The following is a 25223-nucleotide window of genomic DNA, read 5'->3' as shown; positions in this document are numbered from 1 at the left end:
CCAACGTGCAAATGTTCATCAAAACAAGTTCCCCATCAGCACCATTCTGCAGCATCACCGTCGCTGCATCCCGGGCTTAGCGCCACCAAAGATGTCTGTGATTGGTTCAAAGAAACTTAAACAAGACTGGGTGCTTTCCCTTATAGCAGATAAAGAACAGTTTTTATTTTGGTCTTTTCTGATCGGTTTCATGTTTCAGGGTAAAAAAAACAGCATCTGGAAGCAAGCGAAATATTACAAACAGTAGTCTAACAGCAGCTAATGTGTTATCAAATATCTTGTTTTACCCTGAAATTTGGCTGAATGTCCCTCTGGATTTTCATCATCCATTGTCTTTTGAGTTGTTGATCAATCAGAAAGCAATGAAATGATTAACCATTTGTCAGATGGATGACAACATTTGATCTTCTAACCCTAAGAGGGATGTTAAAGGATCATTTCTGCTGTGTGACCGTGGTGAATTGTTGGTTTTGGCCATTTCACGGGATTTGTTGAAAATAAGATGAACATAGAATCACACCAGATTTATCCTTTAAATTAATGCAAATTGAACACATTAAAAAGAAAATCATGTTCTATTTAAAAGGGTGTTTATGTTCCTGTATTAGTGACACAAATACCACAACATACTCCTCTGACACTGTGGTCGTGCCGTACCACACAATTTTTACAAAATGACCAACTTACAGACCTGTGAATGGTTGTCATCCTGCGTTGTGTTATGATCTATCACCATCCTATCTCCTCCTCACACACACACGCACCCACCCACACAGCCTCTACGCCTGATTTGTGTGTGTGTGTGTGTGGTTTGGCCCGCAGTGCCGTGAGGAGGGTGATCCATCAGACACATGTGGCTGAGTCCACATGAGGGAGTGTGTGAGGGAGAGATAGAAAGAGAAAACAGTAAGTGATCGGGGCAAGAAGTGATTAGAGGAAGAGAGAGGGGATGAGAGAAGGTTCCCACTGATACCAGAGAAAAGAAATTAAAACACACGAAGAGCAGAAAAAGAGTCTGAACGGGAGAGCAGACAAAGTAACGACAGAGAGGTGGTGAGAGTCGAGACCAAAAAAATAAAGATGAGATAAAACAAGAAGTGAAGAGGAAGAAACGAGGAGGTGGATTTGATTTCTCACAGTGGGATGTAGCGTTTAGTTTCCAGCAGATTAGCCTGATGTCAGAATTATTAGACCAGGCGGGTGTGTTTATGGAAATGATGTGCGAGTTCACTCAGAGTTCTTACACCAAAATGCTAATGCAGCACAACATTTCCCTAAAAACCTTTAAATGCCTCTCAGCTTGGTGCAGCTGGACGCTCACCACGCCCGCTGTGAATATTTTTTAATATTTTGGATTTTTGACGTTTGCACAGCTGCACCTAAAACTGTTGACGGCCTTTGATGGATCCACTTCTCTTAAAGTCTGAGTTTCTTCTAAACACATTAAACATGTTAGAATTTAGTTGCTGATAATGGACTTGAAACGTCTCGGTGACGTGCTGGAGACATGGTCCCCCAACACAAATGACTGGAGAGACGCATGGAGAGAGGAAATGTGTTTTTAGAGAAATTGAACCATCAAATGAAACAAGCAAAAATGCATAAATGCACACAGCTTCTCTCTTAATGGGGAGACACTTCCACCCACAACCCATCAGATATTTATCGTTAATTAACTTTTATGACCAAGCCCACCCAATCTGCAGATTAACTGCAATCACAGAACTATTTTATGAATCTGTCACATCTGTCTTCATTCTGGTATGAAACTCTGTGTAATACTGTGATGCATCAGATCAGTCCAATCAGCTGCAGCGTCCAATCAATAACTGATATCCAATAAGGGGTCGTTGTTGGCTGATTAAAGACTTACGTAAAGCAGCAGACCAGGAGAACTTCAGGTTCAAGTGGGGATCAAGGAAATATGATGTCCCTCCTGTCTTCTGACGGCGATGTTTAACCATCCCAGCTCATGAGGACATGGCTGAGAACTGCTGAATGAATTTTATAAATATTCCCATGTACTGTTATCTGGAATATGAAAGGTGTGCTCATGGTTTTGCTGTGCAGTCAGGGATGATTAGCAACATTTCAGGAGCTCGAGCTTTCAGTTTAACCTTCAGTTAAAGTGGTTTAGATCGATGGTTTTCAAACTCAGGGGTTTCAGGGGTCCTTGAGTGTGTGGTAGTGGATCACCAGCAGAAGGATAGAATATTTTAAAATTTATCCAATTTGGCTGTTTTGTTTGATTGTACTGATCATAGTTTGATCACTGGATGATTATGAAGACTATCTTCAAACATAAAATAAAAAAAAAAACTCAGAGTGGACTCCTTGAGACAAAATCCTCTCAGATCAGGGGTCTGTGGTCTAATGTGCATCTGTTGAGGGGGTCATTGACATGAAAAAGTTTGGAAACCCCTGGTTCAGATAATCAGGGTTACCTGTCGGTTTGAGCACAGCCCATCTGATCGTCTGATGCTGCCTTTCTTGACCCGCTGGAGATCTTTTACATGATAATTACTGGTGATAATAAAGTGGAATTATCCTTTAAGAAAATGATGTGGTTGGTGGAACTGATGCAGCTTCTATAAACACACATGCCGATGATACTTTGGTATTTTTCCCCAAACTGTGGTTGTGTCAGAAACTCTCCTCTTTGACTTCACATAACCTACATAACTTTCTGCAACACTTAAAAATCACAGCAGTTACTAACATAAAGCACTATCTGTTGGTGTGTTCTGTCTGTTGAGTAACTCACTGCTGAATGGTTCTTCATAGCTGCTGATCTTGATGATGTCGATGAGTTTGATCAGTTTTTTTCAAGAGCAAAACAATGTGACCTTAAACTGAGTTTCACATCACATTTTTACATTTTGACTACATTTTTGCATCACTGTAGTCACTGGTTTACTCATGGATCAGTGCTAATACTCTTTTTTTGTTTCAGTGATGATGGAGAGGAGATCAGTTGGAAACACTGTGATCCTCAGTAGAAAACACAGTTTTAGTCTCTTTAACTGAAATTCTGTTTATAAAAAGTCTAAGTTTAGGTAAGAGGACAGCATTTGTCTTCATGAGGATGAAAAGACACACATGGACACACACGTAACCATCCACTGAGACACATGGCAGCTCCGGTCAGCGGTCTCCATGGAGAACAAAGAGCTGACTCAGCCAATCACAATGATGAGGGAGAAACAGTAGATCACAGCTGTCAATGTCGCTGACACACAACATGAGCTGGAGACGAACTGCACCGTGACTTTACCCTCGTTCATAAGGACCAGATGGGATCATTAATATTTCACTCATGTTATTTTACTCGTGTTTATAACCGACACAATCTGATAAATTAAAAGCAGGTCAACGGTGCAACATGGAAAAAAAATCAATGGCAATCAATGTTGCAACACATAACTTTCATTTCAGTATTGACTGTTTTTCTTCTGTGTATTAAAGGGAAAATTCACCACTTTTTGATGTGGGGGTCCAGACACTGTTGTCAACTAAGAAACCTGATTTCTGCTCACAGAGGCCTGCTGGTTGAACCTGCATGTACCAGGATGCATTGTGCACAAACTTCTGACACCAACGCCCACAGCCCAGGCCTACAGTTATTAGTTTATTGAGAAAAATACTCAGTTGATGGTCATTTTTGCAAAATATACACAATTATGCTGCATGCAAAAAACTGCATGGTTTATTAAAAACACACAAACGCAGGGGAGTGGCAAACATCTTTCTGATTGGTTGAGGCTCTGATACAAGCTCACCGCAGTTAAGCTAAATTAATTCACAGAACACAATGCTGGTTACTCTTATTTTTTTTATTCATTTTTGCTTGTTTTTTGGAGGCATTTTCTACACATATGTGATCCTTTTTCTTAAGGGCCTTATCTGCAGCATTTATCTTTAAAAAACAATGTACAGACTCATATCAGCATTATTCTTTTCAACCATCAGTCTGTGGTGTGTCTGTATCTGCAGAGACTCTGCAGACCTCTGACTCTTTATCAGCCCAAAACGTCAGTATTTGATGTTCTGGTATCTTTCTGGTGTTTTTTATGAACAGCTAAGACAAATACTACTGATTCTACATTTAATTCAAGGTATTTTGTTTTCTTTTATTTATACTTATTTATAATTATTAAAAATACAGTGAATGTTTAGTATTTCAATGCCCTGATGTCATTTAGGATTATAAATGTTGAAATAAAGAATATCAGCTGATATATCGATATCAGAATCTTTGTACCTCCTAATATTGGTATCAGTATTGACCCCAGTATTAATCAGGCTCCACCCTCTGAGTGACTCTTAGAGCTCAGCTTAATTCAGATATCTTGAGCTGAGCCGTCAAGATAAATGACCACGCCACTTTTTTTAAACCTAACTTTAGAGCGTTATTTAGATCCTTTACTGACAAGCTGGCCTGATGTGTCTGGACAGATGTAACACGTACACACATGACCGAACGCATGATCCCCTCCATGCTTAAGCCTGGTGGAGATAATTAAGTCAATGAACTCATTCCAAATTAGGACTGCAACTTAAGATTATTTATATTATCAGTTAGTCAGCTGATAATTTCTATGAGTTATCAATTAATCTGATAATGAGTTTAGTTTATAAAATGTTTAAAAAAATAAAATTGACAAATGCTTTTCACAATTTCTCGGAGCTCAAAGTGACGTCTTCAAAATGTTTCTTTGATCTAAAATCTAAAGACTTTTCATGTACTGTCATAAATGATGAAGAAAAGCAACAAATCCTCACACTGAAGAAGCTGCAACCAGCAAATAATTGACACGTTTCCTTTAAAAATGGACTGAAATGATTATCAAAATCAAAATCATTTTGACTGAATGATTTGGCAAATCATCACAGCTCTGCTCCAAATCAATCAAACATGATAAAACCTGATGTCTGAATTGAATACTTCAATTTCTGACATGATGACAAAAAAGTGATGAAAAAAAATAAACCAAAGAGAAAAACAAAAAGATGAAGGAGAGGATGGGCCGCGACAGAAACTAGGACAGAACCAGTGAAAACTGAGGGAAGATCTGTTCTGTGACGTCAGTGTCCTTCACACTGTCACAGATATTTGTGTGTGTGTGTGTGTGTGTGTGTGTGTGTGTGTTATTTTACAACCTTCCTCTCTGTAATGATGTCTGATAACAACATACACTAACAATACAGCTCATTACAGCTGTTCCTCCTCCCACACACACGTGCACACACACACACACACACACGCAGACATACATACATACTGTCAAACATCGACAACAGGGACAATACAGCTCATTACTGTGTCTCTGAAACACACACACACACACACACACACACACACACACACATACACGCACACACACACAGCTCCAACACACTGTCACACTGAGAAGAGGGGAAACTCAGAGTCGGGACAGCTCGCCCTCTGTGACTGTGGTTGCCGTGGGAAACTGACTGTTTACCGTGACGTTGTCGGGGGTCCAGCTCTGACTTGCGAGGCGTTATCACGTACGCAGTTCTTCCACCTCGTCATTATCAGTGTCCTGGAAAAGTGCTCACTCGGATTTTCCAGAGAGCTATTTTTGGTTCTGAGTGAAAACTCCTGATAAAGGTACACGATGAGAAAATAAAAATGTGTGGTGAAAGTGTTAAGCAGGGGCAGAAAAGCACCGTGTGAAGTCAAGTCTGCAGCAAAAGCAAGTCTGATTTTCTGCCATATTTTTCTTATTGTCCACAGAATAGTAATAAAGTGCTCACCCTCATGAGACCTTGCAGATCTGGGGTTCCCTTCTATACAGCTTTGAGAGACACTGATTCACATTTTCTGACATTTTATGGACCAAACAACTAACTGATTAATCATAAAAATGATTGACAGATTAATCAGTGATGAAAATAATCATTAGTTGCAGCCCTACAAAGATATTTTTTTCAGTCTGTAGAATCTGATGTGCAGGTCAACACGTCTCTGCAGCAACACAATCATTTTACAAACAAAAATTGGGTTTTATGAAATATTGCACCTCCTGCGAGTATTTCTCTAACGAGTGATGATGATTTCATGCAGCAGGACAGTGTGCGTGTGGGATTTAATTTAAATAAACTACAGTGTGTGTGTTCAGGGTGATGAAGGAACATGTCAGCCAGTGCAACAGCGTGGCTTCATGGGATTTTAACAGTTTTCTGGAGAACAATGACACACTTGTTAGTAGATACATTCATTGTTGGTTTTGGTCTGTTCATGTGTTTTGCTGATTATAGCAAAAATATAGAATAAAACCAGACGTATTCACTGTGAGAGGAGCAGCCTCAGCACCATGGACAGTTCCATATCTCCTTGGTTTGTACGTTTCTTGAGGACAAATCATAATAATTTAAACTGTAATTTCCAGAGCAGTTTTAGTCTGAGATAAAAAGCCTTAAAGACGGTGTCCTGGATGAGGTGTTCTCATGCTGTACAGATTAAAATTTAATGGATCATACCGGTGATTTGAAGTTTCAGCTCATCATCTTTAACAGTTATTTAAAGCAAAGTGACGTCTACTCCGTCAGACTTCACAGACCAGGATAGGGAATCAAAAACCAGTAGTGGCTGAGAACCTGTTCCAAAGTGTCTCATCGATCAGAATCACATGCCTCCAGGCTTATCAATTCCTTTTATCAATGCTGGTGTGTTTTTCTGACAGTTGCTCTTTGCAAAACAAGGACTCATGGTGGAGAGACTGATTTTCTATTCATAGATAATAAACCACTGAAGACCTGTGCAGAAAATCGATCAGGAATCAGTTAGGGAATCAATAAAGAATCAGAAGAATGAGCAGAATTGATAATGGCATTAGCATCTCTATCACAGACCTCATATGTTTATGGGCAGTGATCTGTGTGAATGATTTTACAGTCTTGAAGAGGGAAATAACTGAATTATTTTCTCTGCTTCCTTGTTAATCGTCTCACAAACCCACAGATTTACTTCGCAGCCTCGGGGCCCATTTTGGAGCGATGTATGCTGCCATCCCTGACGTCCCTGATTATTTCAGCGAGACGATGCCAAGAAACGTTGTGGACGTGCTCCAACAGTGTCTTTGTAGTAAAAGAGTTCAGGTACTAGACTGACCTGCCTGCAGTCCAGACCTGTCTCCCACTGAAAATGTGTGGTGCATTATGAAGCACAAAATAGGACAACAGAGACTGAGGACTGTTGAGCAGCTTTTATTTATGTTCTGCAGAACATCCCAGCTGTTTTGGAGTTGGGGTTGTACTTAAGGCCACCTGTCACTGGTACTTGCTGGTTTTGGAAGTAACTCGCACCCGAGCTGTTCAGTTGTTCAGGTATGAGGACATGTTGCTCACGTCTCAGGTGTTTGAAAATCAACTTGAGCAGCTGAGGTTTAAAACTCCTCCATGTGACTCAAAGTGTTACTGAAATGAATCTGATGGTCCTGAAGGTGGGAAATAAATCTCAAAACTAATGGAACGCTTTGGAAAACGGTCAGCAGTGATGTATGCACCATTTGCAGTTAATGGGCTAAAACGTACAAAGCCACTCTGGCTCCGTTAAGGTACATGGTCAGATAAAAATATATAAAATTTTAAAGGCTAGAGGCGTTTTAAGGGCTGTTTTGAAGCGTAGCCTAACTTTCCCTGAACCACAACCAGCTGTAGGAGATTTCAACACTCATGTCCTGATCACAGCGTCGATCCCAGGATGATTTTTGTCACTATTTCCCACACATGCGTCCAGAGACATAAAGCTGAACTCTGCTGGGTGTCATTTTCACCAGCTTGCTTTGGATTTTCTTCTCTGGAGGGGGGACAGCCACTCAGGGCGAGAGGGACACCGCCTGTCCAAATTAGCCGAAAAACTGAATTAGACACGAGTGGCCTTTTCAATTCACTGCCTCTTTACCCCGACATGTCCTCGCACACAGCTCCCTGACAGCCCGGCGGTACTGTGTGTGTGTGTGTGTGTGTGTGTGTGTGTGTGTGTGTGTGTGTGTGTGTGTGTGCGTGCGTGCGTGCGTGCGTGCGTGCGTGCGTGCGTGCGTGTGTGCGTGTTAACTCCGGCCGGCTCGTGTGCAGACAGATTGACGGATGGCCCCATTTCAAGAACTACAGCAAACAGTCACACAGATAACAGAGAAAAACCGGATGTGGACACAGTGATTTGGTGCTCACCCACGCGCTCGACAGAAAGACAAAGACGTAAGTAAAGTGAGGAGGAGATGTTCCTAAATCTGAAAAATACAAACACTGCATGACCCAAATATAGCTCCTTCTGCATTTTATTTATCACAAATTATTCTGCTTTTTCTGCAAATTCAGAATATGATGGGAACGAATGAAAGTCACTAAAATTGAACACTTGTTTGGTGCAAAAGACTAATTAAATCAGATCTAATTTCATTTTCTTTGGCCTTTAAATTGTCACTTAATGCTACTTGTAGATCAGAAAACCATCTTTCATGGTTTGTCCAGGTCAGGATCACAGTGGCAGCAGTTTCAGGGCGACTCACCACCTTTTTTAGGTTCCGAGTCTAATTTGTTTTCTCTGACATGTTTAGTGAAGCGTTGTCTCCATAGGCAGCCAATCTCCTGCTGTCTACATGTTAGGAACTCAGTGATGTTGATCGCTTTTCAATGTAGTGAGTCCTCGGGACCCACAGGCGGACACTGGAGTGGAACCTCGATTAAAAGTAGTGTTTTTTGTTGTGTTAAATATGTGTTTGATGTTATATGCTTATAATTATGGTTATATTAATGTTTTTACAACCTTAAACATGTAAAATGGAACATACACATTTAATGCAGCAGTGATATCAATCTAAAAAAATCACATATAAAAGTACAACACTGGGATATTTTCAGTGCACAATGAGTACTTTAAGTAATTAAGTATATTTTGCTGATAATACTTACTTTTACATGTAGTGGTATATTCTGTTTCAGTAAAGAACCTGAATGCTTGTGTCCATCCAGCGTCTTTTTTCAGCAGAGAGCATCTGCAGCTGCATGTAGCTACGTGGAGAAAACGCGCTGCGCCCGGCATCTTTTTTTACAAGCGCTCAGCCTTTTTTGTGCGGCTGTTCCAGTGCGGCAGTTTCAAGTTAAAGATCTCCAACCAATCATATATTAGATGGAGCCTTGTTTCTTTTTCTTTCATCGGAGAGCTGAGACTCACATCTGTGCAGGAGCCCAGAGGTCAAGAGTGTCTGTGTTCAGCTCTCAGTACTTTTGTAGCTTCTAAGTGAAGATAGTTTAGTTTCTCTCCTGCATGCTGTTTGTACTTTCAGGAATCTGCTTTATTTTACTGTTTCCTTTCAGCTGTATCAGAGTTTTGTTAAGTTGGTGAAAACTCAATATTTCCTGATTTTGTGGCGTCTTTAAAAAAAAGCTTTTAGATAACAAAATAAGGTACAATCAGCAACATTTTCCAACAGAAAACTGTATGTATAGACTCATAAACATAATCTCTTTTAATCATCACTTATGAGCCACTAGAAGTGTGTGCTGGTGTTTGAATCTGCAGAGACCCTGCAGCCCTCTGCCTGGAATTCCTAATTTCTTCCTCAGAACGTTTCACCAACCAAAAACTTTTGTGTTTGATGCCCTGATGTGTTTAGGAACAGCTCAGAAAAGTCCTGCTGACTCTACTTTTAAGGAAGATGGCCTTGCAATTTCTGAAGCGGCTCTCATTTCAACTTGTCACATAACAACAATTTGTCACTGCACCTCTGCATCTCATATTAAAGCACAAGGTTCTTATTAACCGATGCATCTGATGCAGCCAGAAAACCTTTTTAACACCATGTTTGGTTACAAAAAGTATGTTACGTACATAATGTGACATGTGTTACCTGGTTAGGGACGTGCAGGTTAAAGTCGAGTCCACAGACGAACTCTGAGTGATGTTCCACAGTGTCCAGAAGAGGCTGGTTCAGACTGGAATCCCAGAACCTGCACACACACAGACACAGATATTTGACTTGACAGAATTTATTCAGACTTTTTCACAGCCAAAAAAAGAGAGAAAAAAAAGATAACAGCCATTGATTTAAGTGTCTGTTGTTGAAGAACAACATATTCAAGTCCATCATCTTGAGGTTTATATACAAAAAGGCCATGTTCATTTTCCACTGTGTCTTAAATTGTCCATTTATTCCATTTACAAATAAAACCTTTTCTCTCAGTCTGAGAAAAAACGTAATTTTCTCCACAGTATAAAATTCTCCTGTGTGAGGAGAGGAAGCAAACACCTGCGTCTGTAAAACAAACTCATCACTTCATTACTTTACATGATTAGAAATCATTTACACTGTTACACACGAGTGGGATCTAATAGGGAAAAGAAGGGAGGATGATGAGTAGGAGGAAGGCAAGGAGAAAGAGAGAGAAGAGATCTAAAGAGGAAAGGAAGTAACAGAGACAGCAATCTAGAGAATGAGATTAAGAAAAATAAAGATGAATATGAAGTAAAAGAGAGCAGAAGACTGAGAGAAGAGCCAATAAAACACTGCAGCCTCCAGACTTCAGGCAGCAGCAGCCAATCAGACTAATTGAAAGACTGTTTCTCTTCCTGGTCCTGACAGAGTGACGTGTGTGTGCGTGTGCGTGTGTGTGTGCGTGTGTGTGTGTGTGTGTGTGTGCCAAAGGCCTGACGCAGCAAACACTCCTTCCAGACTCATCCACTTTGCAAATGTAATTAAATCATTTTCAGAGGGAACACTGCAGCTCCCATCGGGCTCCATTAGGCCTGTATTAATACTGCAACACACACACACACACACACACACACACACAATGAATGATGGGTGTCTGGGGAGAGTCATGCATTGAGAGATATTATATATTGAGTAAGTTGTTAGTGTAAATCACTGCTCACACACACTTTCCCCCATGTGCACATGTTCTGTGTGTGTGTGTGTGTGTGTGTGTGTGTGTGTGTGTGTGTGTGTGTGTGTGTGTGTGTGTTCTGCAGCTCAGACTGGTTTACGTTCTTTCTTAATGAGCAGACTGAGCTCCTTTCTTGGCTTTAGCACTGATTATTGAGTCAAAAAAGTGCAAAAACAAATAAACTCTCTCAGAAAGTTAAAGAAGAAAACATGTTTGTTTTAGCGAGTTTTACAGAAGTCTGGCTTCAGTGCAGCACGATGCAGCAGCACGTTTGCATGATTAAATTTCATTTAGAAGTCTGGATGATGCATTTAAAAAAAAGAAAAGACCTGAAAAGTAACAGGATTGAGTAGCAGGTGGAGCTTTCTCTCTTGTGCTTCTCAGAAGCAGATTTAATTTAAAATACGCTGCACATCAGGTGATTGACAGGTGTTTTCACTTCTTCAGTCACCTGACTGATTGAATGCACTCCCGTCAGTCCCTCCAGGAAGTTGCGATGTTGCAGTTGCCACAGTCAATGCAAATTCAACTAATCACCGTGAATTCTGCACAGTCTTGCAATTTTATCCATTCAATGCAACTTTTTTGCAAATTTGACCAATCCAAGCAGTCCCCCGTGAAAACATCATACATGTACTGCTGTATGTCACTCAAGCATGAAAACAGCTTCTGGGCAGCTCACCTGTTGTACCATCGATATTTACACCAGTGTTCATGAAACAGAGCTAACATGCCAACAGGCTAAAAGTCAAGGACAAGTAGTTTTGTGAAGGATGAGTTGTGTGTGAATCCTGCCTATTTTCACACCTCTACACATTTGACCAGCCACTGTACACAAGTCATTACTGTCTATTACAGAAAGTTAAAGAAATATGGTCCAAGCTCAAATTTCACACTTAGAATGGTGGTTTCAGATGCTGTTAGATTATCCAACAGCACTTTGTCAAACTGTGGGTTTAAGCTGATGCATTAAAGCATTAAAGCCTCATGATGCTTCTGTGTTTGTGTTTTTATTTTTTTTGAAAACTAAAAAATGTAAAATGTGAAAAGTTTCTGCTCGAAGCAATCAAATAAAGATCACAGCATGACCATGACAACTTAAATTTACTTGTATTTTCTAATTGTAAATATCTAAGTGTGTATAACCACAGTGAACAGAGTTTCTGTGCTCACTCATTCACAAATATATGCATGAAGTCAAAGTCACATACATTCATCACCCACAGTGCCCAGCAATACGTCTGCAGTGTAATGAAGTGCAGTGGCAATAAAGAATCTCAAGTGAAATGAATGCATTTCTGTCACAGCACTCCCATTCAGTGCATTAAGAGGCAGGAGTAATAATCCTGCAGCTAAGAGCCACTGGAGCCTTGATTAGCTTCATAAAATGAGCAACAATGATTTACTGCCCACTGCAGCTAGACGCCTTTTTACATTTCAACACTGTGAATGAATGCAGCTGCAGAGGCAGAATTAGAGGAAGAAGTAGAACACTTTAGAGTTTATTTTACTCAGGAAAGCTTCTCTCAGCCTTGTGCCCAAATCCCAGGATTGGAACCATAGAACCGACGGTTGAAAGTAGAGCTGAGATGATTCGATTAGTAAAGATGGCCGGTAACAGGGCCAGTCCAGACATATTTAAATTTACTGGTATCAGCTGAAAGCCACCTCAGCCTGCTGCTGCTGCAGTGCTGCTCTCAGGTGCCAAAATTAGCACCAGCCAAATGCTGTGGCTGGTAGATTTGTTTCACTCACCTGCCAGAAGTAAAAACAATCCAAGTGCTCTACTGAGCGGCTGGTAAAATGTGAGCATGCATTAGCCTTTCAGCCAGTAAAAGAGAGTTAAATTTGCCACTCTCTCTTTACAGCAGTGCAGCAATAACTGTATATGTGAGTGACGGTGAAAAATGATTTGGGTGCACCAGTATGAGTTTGAAGTCTCACTGAGGTTGGGAAAATACACGCTTTAGCTAAACTCCAGCTGAACTGTAACTCTCTTTTCCTCATTAACAATGAACAGTAAGAAAATCAATGCAGCATGGTCACAGCGGTCTGTGACCTCCACCAATCACTGGACTGGTTCACATTTGACTGTGAAGCAGCTGGAATGAGGATCATCTCTAAATCTGAGGTTCTCAGCAGGAAACCGGTGGATTGTCTACTCTGAGAAGAGAGAGAGTCCTTACTTCAGGTGAGGGAGTTCAAGTATCTCCAGGTCTTCTTCTCGAGCGAGAGAATAATGGAGCGTGAGATGGGCCGGAGAATCGGAGCAGTATTGCGTTCACTTCTGGAGAAAAAGTTTTTCAGACCAGGTCATCTCTGCACCTCTACAGTACCTCATTATAATGCTGTTTCCTCACACATTTTTCCTTTTTCAAGAAAATTGTGATTTGTTTCTGTTTCTAGCTTCGCAAATTTGAGGAGAAGATGCTCTTCTCTGTTAAAAATCATTGTAAACTGCATATGTTGGAACTGCTGGTGGGACAAAACAAGACATCTGAAGACGTCGCCTTTATACACAAAACGATAAAACCATTCTTTGAGAAAATCGTGGAGTTATTGATAACGAAAATAACTGTTATTTGCTACCCTTGTTGAAAGATTCTTTTTTGGCAAATTCTCAAATGTAATGATTAACAAGTCGAGGAAACATTTATATGAACTGTGCGGAAGAGAAATCTGTCTCATGATTTATTTTATACAAAAGCAGGTGTCAGTGGCTCTGATTACAGGTTCAGATGACGTTCAGATGTGAGTGTGTGTGTGTGTGTGTGTGTGTGTGTGTGTGTGTGTGTGTGAGTGTGAGTGTGAGTGTGTGTACGGGACCAGATGACTGTCCCTCTTAGACAAATACACCATGTTATTTGTACAAATGAGGCCTGCACTGTCTTTTGTCCAGAGTTTCCATGGCAGGTAATTATTTAGCTTCTATTGTGCTTCATTCTGTGGAACCGTCCATTCACCTGTCAGCTCTGAACGTGCGTCTCACTATTACTGTGAAACTCATTAAGTCTCAGAGAGACAGAGAGGGAGGGTATAAGAGGAACTGAGGACAAAACTAAAAGCCATAAAACATTTAGAGTACGAGAGAGAAGTGACAGAAGACAAAAAGAAAGATGTAAAGGGAGCGATATGATCCCCTGACAAGTTGATATCATTGATGCTTTTAATCCAAACAGGAAATTAACGTTAAGAGTCACACAAACACACAGAGAGGAGCAGAGAACGTGTTATCTAAAGCAAACAGGAGACATTTAACCTGCCGTCTAAAAAAAAAAAAATGACTCTCACATTCACACTAAACACACAGAAATAATGACCACAAAAAGAATAATTTAAAATATGAAAAGCATAATAAAAGCACCAGATATCTGAGTGTTTGTTCTTCCATAAAAACTGTGAAGCAAAAAGAAAAAGGTGGAAAAAGGAAAGTCTGCCATCAGAGAGGAGGATGATGATGATAATAAAATAAAAGAATAAGAACGCAACAAGTCCTCCAGAGTCATCAACAAAATATTGTATGTTGTTTGTCTTCAAAATGAACTTATTGAGTGTTTTCTGATTCAGATTGTAGTTTGTTTGTAGTTATTTTGACACAGCTGTGGATTCAGATGTAGATTAATAAGACTGAGAGGTTGCAGCCATGCTAACGTCAGCATGCTAACACGCTCAGAAAGAAGACACTAATCTGCTGATTAGAGCCAAAGATTCAACATCAGATGGACACCACTCAGATTCAAGCAGCTGTTTTTGTTTGTTCTTTCTTTCTTTCTTTCTTTGACTGTTTATTTGTCAGTCAGTTTGGAGTGAACTTCTGGGGACATTTCGGCTCCCAGAGGAAGCTGCAGAGTGAGCGCTCCTCACTTTCACACATCTCTGCAGGGTAAAATCATTCCACTACGTTGAGTCGTCCCACCTGCTCTGTGAAGAAGTCAGGGACAGGAACAGGCAGCTGTGGACCTGCCTGGACATCACAGAGGTGGTCTTACACAGAGGCAGCTGCCTGGAAAAAGAAAGGCCCTGCCTGTTAAGGCTCCAAGATTATGTTATCTTCTACCTTCAGCTTAGAGGTGGTGAATTTACAGCTCAAAACAACTAAACACGATGCAGCCTCTGCATCAGGGATGTCATGAAAACCAATACTCCTGTCACATGTCGATGCCGAAAGGTAATAAACTGTTTATATGTTCAGAGATGCAATTCTTCTGGACATGATAGGAACACATCAACACGTAAAGGTGCTGTAGTCTGCTGTTAAATGTCAGAGGAAGGAGAAGGACGCCGACCAACACTGAACAACAACTGCAAGTGTAAAACAGCAGCATGTGCAGCTGCAGAAACAGCTTCGTTTCAACTTGTCCAAAAGAAAAAGCAGGGATTGACCCTGTTTGGTCTCGAGGTGGGTAGGTTTAAATCAGCTTTTTAGAAAATACCAAGGGTTTCGACAGGTGGGTCAAGTGACCAAGCAGCAGTCAGAGTATTAATGACTCCCACAAAGACAGCGTACAGTAGTCCTCCTTCTTCCTTCCTCTTCCCCTCTCTGTCTCCCCCTCAGTCAAACACACATGCTGGCTGCAGCGGTGCACACAGCGGCGCACACAGCGGCGCACACAGCAGTGCACACAGCAGCCCACACAGCGGTGCACACAGCGGTGCACACAGCGGCGCACACAGCGGCGCACACAGCGGCGCACACAGCGGTGCACACAGCGGTGCACACAGCGGCGCACACAGCGGCGCACACAGCGGTGCACACAGCAGCGCACACAGCGGTGCACACAGCAGCGCACATGGCGCGCTCTGTCAGCTCAGATGATCACCACTCAAAGGACAAAACAGATTAAATCTGGAAACTCTAAAAACTACAGTACAGATGCATTAGCTGGGAGAACTTAAAATGTCCCAGTGTACCCTGTTCAAAAATGCAGCTAACTGCCCTACAACATAAAAATCATACTGCTGAATAGCAGGTACAAATCAAATGCAGAATTAAAGAAGTGAATCAAAAGAACTGATCATAATGTAAAGAAAAAAAAAACCTTAAAACAGACTTGAACATATCAAAGTAAGAGAGGAAAACACCTGTCAGGTTTCCCACTCAACACTGAAACTGTCAAGACTACGACCAAATAAATAAAGAGGAGAAAATGAGGGGGTGGAGAGCGGAAATGAGATATGAGAAAACATTAATACTCTGTGTGTAAATGTACATTCAGTGTGTGTCTATAGAAGAGTGTGTGTGCTCAGATGTATTTGCATATGACTGTACTGTATGTGCATTCATGTCTTCTTCTTTGTGTGTGCAGGTGGATTAGATCGGTGTTTGAGCGTGTTGCAACCAGCGTCTAAACACACAGGAAAGGCCTGTAGAAGCAGCTGTGTGTGTGTGTGTGTGTGTGTGTGTGTGTGTGTGTGTGTGTGTGTGTGTCAGGACTGAGTTTACACAGTGGAAGGTGTAACAAGCTGAATATACCAGAAGGTGGATGTGATGGAGCTCAGATTTAAGATTTTACATCTAATAAAACGGATGACCGACAGCTACATTTCCACATGTTTTAGAGGCACGGAGGCAAATTGAATATGTTGTTTAATTGTAGAAAAAGCTAAATACAGGATTTTAAATCAAATCTTAATACTATTTAAGTGCTGACCAAAATGAATCCATAGGATCAGCCATCAAAAGAATCAAATGCTCACTTGAATTTATGATCAGATATTCATGGTAGCTTATTTACTCTTAGTCAAATTATGAAATTATTAGTTATCTCATCTTGTGACTAATGAGGCTACAACAGCCTACACATTATTAAAGTAGAAATAACAAATATCTGGAATTAGTGGTGTAAAATAGCAGCTCTGCTCTCTGCCCCTGAAGAATAAAGGACTATCGTGCTGCAAATGAACGTAAATGAAAACAGATTACAAACCATTTTACCAACAAAAGTTTTACAAAGTTTTCATGCATTGAATCTTCAGTGATAATTATCTGTGAATATTTGGACAACACAAGCTGTCATACTTTCTCTAAACTTATTTACTTCACACTTTCAAAGGGTTGACACTGCATTTGTGCACGCAGAGCAGAAACGCTCCTTTGCAAGGATCCTTTCTGTGTGTTTGTATCGCGTCCACACCTGGCTTTTGGACTTTAGACTGGTTTTGTCGCTCTTTTTCAGTCTTTTAACTGTTTTTTGGCACAACCTACACAAAGTCTCCACTCCTCTTCTCTCTTAAAAAAATCACCCCCAAAACATTAAGCATTCCAATACTGAATGCTGCTGATCAACAGATGAAGAGGAGACTAATGGATAACAATGTGAAGAGAGGAGACTTCTGTTAATGAGGTGATTAGAGCCTCCTGCAGTCAGTCATGATCGATGCTCAGAGGGCTTACACACACACACACACACACACGCACACACACGCACACACGCATGCACACACACACACACACACACGCACACACACACACACACACACACAGACGCACACACGCGCACACACGCACACACGCATGCACACACACACACACACGCACGCACGCACGCACGCACACACACACACACACACACACACACACACACACACACACACACACACACACACACAAGATCTCAGGCCGGACACACATTGAGAATAGGTGATAATTAGCTGAATACCTTACATGTTTGGCAAACCTGCATGTTGTTGCTATGGAGGAAAGCACACAAAAACACAAACTAGAGGATAATTTGCAGCCTTGGCTCCATCCCATTCACCGTGTTTTAATAAGATAAGATCAGATGAAGTAAAGCCACTGAATCTGTGTTATCACAGCAGTAATGAATGGATTAAGGATTATCTCAGAGGATGGACAGTTGGAGAGCTAATAGAGGAGAAGATTAAATTAAAGATACAGAGACTTTCAGAGCTTGAAGACAGGCTCGGAAAGTTCCTCTGTGCCAACACAGCCTGGTGATTTTCTGATGAAACTCGCTGAGGATGAGGCATCGAGAGGAAACTTCAGGTTTCACATCATTAACATTCAGCTTCAAGGCAGATTTGAAAAGTCACGTCGACCCTTTATTTAGAACACAAGATGCAAAGATGAACAGGAACTGTTCACCTGATGCAAAAAGTTTTCTAGCTTCGTGGTTGTGATAGTTTTTTTTTTTTCACCTAGGATGGTGAAGTCATGTCCTGCCCTATTCTGCCTCTGATTGGCTTATGCTGATATTCTTTCCCTAACCATTCCCAGTCACCGTCCTCATGCCTTAGCCTGTCCAACCCAAACGACCCAAACCAACAAATCCAACGAGTGCTAACCAATCAAAGCCATGGCTTCACCATCTTGGGCCCGTAATGTTTTTTCTTAGCTCAAGGAAAGTTTTACAAATATAAAACCTCCATGGATTAAAAATTCATTATAAATAGAGTCGTAATGGACTTTGTTTGCAGTTTGAGGCGTCCAGTCAACAGTTTTACAGATGTCTCTTTTATATTGGTGGCTTGTGGGGGAAAGTGCTTTTTGGGTTGAGTGGCACCTGGGAAAAAAATGGGAAACTTAGCTTAATGCCAATGTCCAGTTTAGGTTTTCTTATACATCCATGGAATAACTGCTAACTGTATCTGCCATTAGCTAGATAGCTTAGTTAGCCTTGTAACTAACACTCCTATTGCTACCTGTCTCTGCCCAAACTGGCAGCTTGAAACTGGATCTGCAACAACAAATCTAAAAAGCAATTAATGATTGAATATTAAGTTAATCATCAACTAATTTGATATATTGGTTTGAGTAATATTTTAAGAAAAAAAAGGGCAACATTCTCAAATTTCTGCTTCTTAAATCTGAATGTTTTCTGGTTTCAATACTCCTTTGTGACAGTAAACGTAATATTTTTGAATTGTGGACAAAACAAGACATTTGCAGGGGTCATTTTGAGCTTTGGGACACAATTTTCTGACATTTTTTTGACAAAACATCAAAACGATTAACTGACAAAAATTCTTCTAAAATTCTTATTGCACCTATAAAAGTCAGATGTTTTTGCAACCAACAGGTAACAGGTGTGGATGTGTGGATGGCTGAAAAATAACATTTGTATTCAGGAAACCTCCTTTGCATTTCAAAAAATGTATTGTCATGAATTATTTCTATGCATTAGTTTTATTACAGCAATCTTTTTACTTTGTTTGCAGCCTCTGGGGTTCTTTTTGGAAAACAAAAATAAATGTAGTTTGGTCCTTCTTTTGATTTGTTTTGAAGGATTATTACTACAGACACTGGTGTCTTAGCAGCCACAGGGGGAAAGTCAACCACAGTCTGGAAAGTCATGATGCTCCACCACGTGTGTGTGTGTGTGTGTGTGTGTGTGTGTTTGTGTTTGTGTGTTTGTGTGCAGCCTTTAATGAAATCAGTACTCAGCATAGAGTATTTGAACCAATGAAAGCAGGGATCAATAAAACACAAGGTTTGGCACAGAGCCAGCACATTTATCTTTCAGCCTTTCCTCTCTCCATCTGGTATTTTACGGCCCTCTGTCTCTTCTTCCCTCTCCATCGTTCCACATAACTAACACCTGACATCTTTCTCAGCATCACCCCTCTTTCAAGTCGCCACCAACCATCCCTCCATCTTCTGTTGAGTGTCTCGTCAGCTGCAGCAGACACTGAATTTGGTCATTTGGACACATGTACTGACCTGTTTTTGATTCTAGGGCTGGGAGATACGTGGTTTCCAAACTTTTTAGCCTGTGATCTCTTAAACAGAGGAAATGTTCCCTTGTGATCTCGTCACATGTCTTCAGGTTATTATCACTTCAACCAAAGAGCAAATACTTTTTCTCTTGTTTTATTTGATTACTTTAGAGGCCTGAAGGCGTAAAAAGATCCAGTGAAAAAGCAAAGATTAGAGGAAAGTCTGAAAAAGTAAATATACTCTTGTGTAGCACAGAGATGGTTTTTATGGTTTCATTTCTCGTTAATCATTTCGTGACCCCTCAGGATTATCTGTTTTGATTTTTCTGGAAACATAATCCCAAATGGATATTTTATCTATAAATGGTTTTGCAATTGAATTTCCAGCAAATGTATAATAGTTTATATCAGCCAAAGTTTACTCCACACTGTTATCTGTCCAGCTGGACCACAGACTGCATAAAGATGGACACCGAGTCCATGACTTCACCCGTTCTCTTCTGTTTCTGCAGAGCCATCGTGAAGCTCAGTGTGGTGGCTTTGGCCATCATCTTGGCAAAAATAGGCAAAGAGGTGAAGCTCGGGTGGAGCTGAGGTGCCCACTGAGGTGACGTGAGGAGCGAGTGCTGATGGAGCAGCAGCTCCACCTGAAACCAGGTAAAAGAAAGAAAAACGGCAAAGAGAGAAGGAGGGAGTGTGTGAATATGGACAGATGTGAACCTTTATGATCATGAATCATAATGTCTCTGCACACTGCTGTGGTGCGTGATTTTTTTACTCAAAGTCCGAATTGTGTACTTTTAAATACTTAATTACTTCATGCTGATTAATCGTAACTGTGAAAGAGGAAAGACAGGATGCAGAGAGGAGGGAGTGTGAAGTGCCAATCAATATAAAAACTTAATTGATGATGAATCCTGATGTTACTGTACAGTTGTGTGGTTTATACACTGCAGATTAAAACATCTGTCTTAGTAACAGACAGACAGATGCTCGTCTCCTCCATGAAACGTCCCTGTGCTGCATTACTGTGTGACGAACTGAAGAGTCCAGACTTTGTCTCGCCTCTTCGTCTCCTCGGTGTGTGTCAGTGTGCAGTTTGGTGTCTGCTGTGGTCTAAAACATCCTCACTGATGTAAACTGATGATGATGCAACGTTCAAAAAAAGTGAAGATTTTCCCCCTCAGAGGAAAATATTTTATTAAAGCCATAAACTATTATTAACAACAGTAATACTAAAGAACGACTTCTTTACTGCAGTCAAAAAACTTTAACTGTGATTCAGTTAAGCAAGAGTGCAGCTTGCTTGCTGCAGGTTAAAGGAGGCACACATCTGTATTAATAGGTTAGTTTGGAATCACTGAATGTCCATCGAAACATATCTCCAAGAAAAACTATCCTCATGAACTGGAAATCAAAGAAATCTGCAGATATTTCACTCTAGCAAACAACCCATTGGACTAATAAAGAAAAAAAAAATAAACAAATTGGAATAAAAGTGCAAAAAATTGCTTATTCTGTCAGACCGACTGTCCAACACACAACAATATTAACTTTACAATAATTGAAAAGCAAGAAAAGTAGTAAATCCTTTGCTTTAAGACCTAAATGCTGAACTGATCATCAATGTTTTTGTCAAATTTTTGTCAGCTTGATTGTGCTTGACAGTGCTTCAGTGCACAAAGCCAAATGGTTTTTCCATTTGTGGAAGAACACAGAGCTCTGACCTCAACCACAACTCACTCCTGAGCTTCAAGCATTCACAAGACTCGTAATTTAATTTCTGTGTGACATAACAGACACATTTCAGTATTTGAAACCATCTTCTGTAGAGGTTAAAGGACTGTAGCGGTGGTGGATGTGATCTCCGGCGTGGAGGAGTCGTATTTCTGCTTATGCTCCTTTTCTTTCAATTACCAACCAAAGTGGATGGATGGTGTCATCGTAGAAGCAGCGAGGGCACCGTGATAATGTGTGATAAAGTTAACTGATGTGTGAGATGGAGACAAAGATGAAGAGGAGCTGCTCCTTTATTGGAGCTGCAGAGGCTCAGTTAATAAAATCTGTAATATCAAGCAAGACTGCCTCTGTGTTTCTGATGAGAATATGCTGCTTCACAAGCTTACTCTCTACTTTTCTCCGCTCTGTCTCTCCGTTTCAGTGAGTTTCTGCAGTTGTAGATTTTAACATAATGTCTGTTCTGTTCTATAAAACTGCTGATGAATCTATTCTAACCTGTCAGTGATGGATATATACATTTACAGATGAGATTTAATGGATGGAGAGATGGATGACAGAGAGAAGAAGGGCAGGGCAGTCCTTGAGAAACACTCTGAAGTTCTACTAAAAATAATAAGCTGATTAATTCATCGTTCCATCAACAGATAATCAATCAAATTAAACAAATATTTTGACAGTTTCTACAATCTCTGGCTTCAGGTTCTCAAACGTGAGGATTCACTGCTTCTCTCTGTTGTTCATCACTGTAAATTAAATGCCTTTGGGTTGGTTTCGGGCCAAATAAGCAATTTAAAGTTGTCATCTTTGACTCTGGGAAAATATAATGAACATTTTTCTCCATTTTATGGATTATCTTGACAGATCAATCAATAATGAAAACAATCACCAGAGCTTCTATGAAGAGATGAAAAAGGGCTTCTGGAAGGTTTATCCTTATTGAAAAGGTGCATCTTAACGTTTTCCTCAACATAATCAATATATTTAATTGTTCATATTTTTTATAATTCCCCTTGCTTATACTTTTATATTTAATTTCTTATATTTTTATTGATGCTTCTTTATATTTTTGTTATCCACTTTGCTGCTGTAACACTGAAAATGTCTCTAGTATAGGACTAAAAAAGAAATCTCTTATCTTATAACAATATAGCTTTCCTCTGTATTATTAGCAATTATTATTATATTAGCGACACATCTATCATGTCCAGGTGTACATGACGTATATCTGCTCCCTTTAAAATCTCCTCAAATAATCAAATGAATTGTGTTTCCTCATTATCTAATGAAATATAGAAGCCAATTTTAAGTGAACAGATAACTTGGGCTGGAACAAATTTTATCTTTCAACATTCAAATTCTACTTATGTTTTTGAAAGAAGTTTTGAATGTCTGTTATTATATCTTAATGCCAACATCATCATCTTAAAAAATTATTAATCACCTTTCTTTAAAGCCACCGCCCCGTTAAAACACTGAAGTCCCACAATAACACAAACTATGAGGTCGAGGCAGCAGAAGACCAACAACTCCTGGTTCTGTCAGGTAAAATTAAGGATTTTTCCACTGGAGTTTGGTTGGTTTGCAGAGAGTGATCAATCTGTCACTGAACCAGTCCTCCTGTACAGTAGTGAGACATGGAGTTGTCTTTCCTCTCAGAATTCAGCCCAATTGGACAAACACTCAATAGAAATCATGCATTTAGAGTTTTGCAGATGTTGTTTTTCTGTGTACCTGCAAGATGCTTTTGCAGAGTTGAATTAGACCAAAATCCTTTAAAAGAAATTCAAAAAAGAGCAATGGTCGAGACTCTTAGAACCCTGTTCTGCCTCAGGATCAGTCTGACAACAAATCAATTAGAGTCAACCAAATTATAACACAACAGAAACAAAACTACATCACCATTTGGAACACACAAACAAAGACATGGAGCAAAATGTAGTGTTATCTGGTCCTAAACAGACAGAACAGTGTGGCGTATGACCTGACCACAGTGACTGACCATAAACAAAGAACCACGCTGACAAAGCACAGACTCGGCGAGCACAGCCTGGACATCGAGATGGGACGACACAAAAAAATCATGCCTCCCCAAAGAGGAGCACTTCTGCCAGCTGTGCAAAGAAGAAAAAGCAGAAACAGAGCTGCATTTTCTGACAAAACGCACAAAACTCCAGCCTGTCCAAACCAAATAGTTCCCCAGATTTAAACCAAAACCCTGAATTTGACCACATAAACATAAACAAATGACCAATCCTGTTGGGAGAACAGAGAGAGAGCAACTTCCTACACTGATACTCCTGCTGCTTCTCCAAACTGGCACTGTGTTGATGGAGACACGTCACAAAACCCAAAATATCCATTTAAAATTTCATCATACATGTAAGGAGGTAAAAGGAAGCTAATCCAAGTATCACTGCCTTTCAAGATAAATGAAGTGCTGCAGATCATCAATATGAGGAATATTTGTTCATGTGTGTCGTCTTGATTTCCCTGTGAGAGACATCTGATGAATCTCTGTGGGGTTTCGCTATCAATTACTCTGTGCAAACTCAATTAAACTTCAACCTGTAAAAACTTCCTTCATTTCCATGGATCATTAATGTGAAATTAGTTACACACATGCTTCAAAGTCCAACTGAGGCACTGACATTTAGGCTCTTTACTTCTGGTGTTTTAGCAAAAAAAAAAAATGTTACACAAGCAGAGAGGAACAAAGTCATAAAAGATTTTCTTACCTGACAGTGAAGTCGTACGAGCAGGACGCCAACACCGTCTTACTGAACGGAGAAAACTGTAAAGAGAGGAATGAAAACTAGCAATTAGGACATTTATGTTCTTTATCTGTTAGTTATACTTATTTATGAATTAGTGGTCACTTGTTTGTGTGTCTTATCTTTATCATTATAATTTCATATGAATACAGTGGAGAAGGAAACAGATCATTTACTGAAGTTAGAGTAGAACTCTGCATTAAAATAAAACTTTTTTTTCCCCATTACAGGGATTTTTGGAGAGTTTTTCCTGATCTGAATCAAGACTCTGAGGAACGAGGGTGTTGTTCAGGTTGTGAGGCAAACTGTGATAAATAAAGATGGTCAAGTTTGAGATAATTTATACTATTTTATAGCCAAACACTGGGTCGGGACCCTCAGGTGGGTCACAGGAGATTTTCTTTGGGTCGCCAAATAAATGAAAGGCGATGGAAGAAATTTAGTAGAGTCTTACTTTTATTCTGATAATTCAGTCATGTGTAAATGAGAGGAAATAAAACCGTCCTGTTAGCTCAGACTAAATGCATTTATTTCTCATTCATAAAGTATTTAACACGTGTGTATGTTTCCAGTAACGTGCATCAAGATTAGGGCTGCAAATAATTTATTGCTGGTCAATCTGTCCATTATATTCACGATTGATCGATCAGAAAATAATAAAAATCAAAAATGTCTGTGTGCTCCACCTGTCTTCACACGTTTGGACCTATTTTTGGACCTGTTTTTTTTTTTTTTTTTACATTTGAAAACTGGTCACCATTCACTTCCACTGTTTGGGAGATTCTGCAAAACTGTTTTCCTGTGAAACTCAGCGGTGTTTTGTGGACTAAAACGCTTTTATTTCTTGTGGGTCTCAACAGGAGACGTGCTCTCGTGGACAGAGACCTGAGACCACCCTGATCAATTTATTCTAGGAGACCTGGAGTTTTATCTTTCACAGCTTTTGGGGGACGACAGCACCAGGATGTGCTGCAGAGTAATCGCAGTAACATGGGATTAAGCTGGAAGCCACGAGTTCCTGACTGTCCCTGTCAGAGCTGAAAGCTGTATTTCATGAGATAAAATGTTTGTTATTTATGTTTTGGAGCAAACATCAACAGATCAACATGAATATTAATTACACTG

The 25223-nt window shown here is 40.2% G+C and overlaps 1 protein-coding gene across 5 annotated transcripts in view; it reads right to left on the bottom strand.

Moving 5' to 3' along the window:
• Nucleotides 1-25223, bottom strand: part of pex7 (peroxisomal biogenesis factor 7) — a 53898-nt gene that overhangs the window by 6981 nt on the left and 21694 nt on the right. For 4 of the 5 annotated variants that reach the window (XM_084738110.1, XM_084738111.1, XM_084738109.1 and 1 more), the window contains exons 9-10: nucleotides 24063-24118; nucleotides 9876-9975 (exon numbers count right to left, since the gene is read on the bottom strand). In XM_084738110.1, the coding sequence (XP_084594236.1) occupies nucleotides 9876-9975; nucleotides 24063-24118 (156 nt within the window). Of the gene's footprint in view, nucleotides 1-9875; nucleotides 9976-19626; nucleotides 20235-24062; nucleotides 24119-25223 lie in introns of those variants that run through there. The other variant, XM_084738112.1, reaches the window with a different exon arrangement.

This window comes from Lutjanus erythropterus, chromosome 15, assembly GCF_056507025.1.
Source record: "Lutjanus erythropterus isolate fLutEry1 chromosome 15, fLutEry1.hap2, whole genome shotgun sequence".
Classification (NCBI taxonomy): Eukaryota; Metazoa; Chordata; class Actinopteri; order Lutjaniformes; family Lutjanidae; genus Lutjanus; species Lutjanus erythropterus.
Note: the sequence above shows the minus strand (reverse complement) of the source record. Positions and strands in the feature narration are given on the sequence as shown.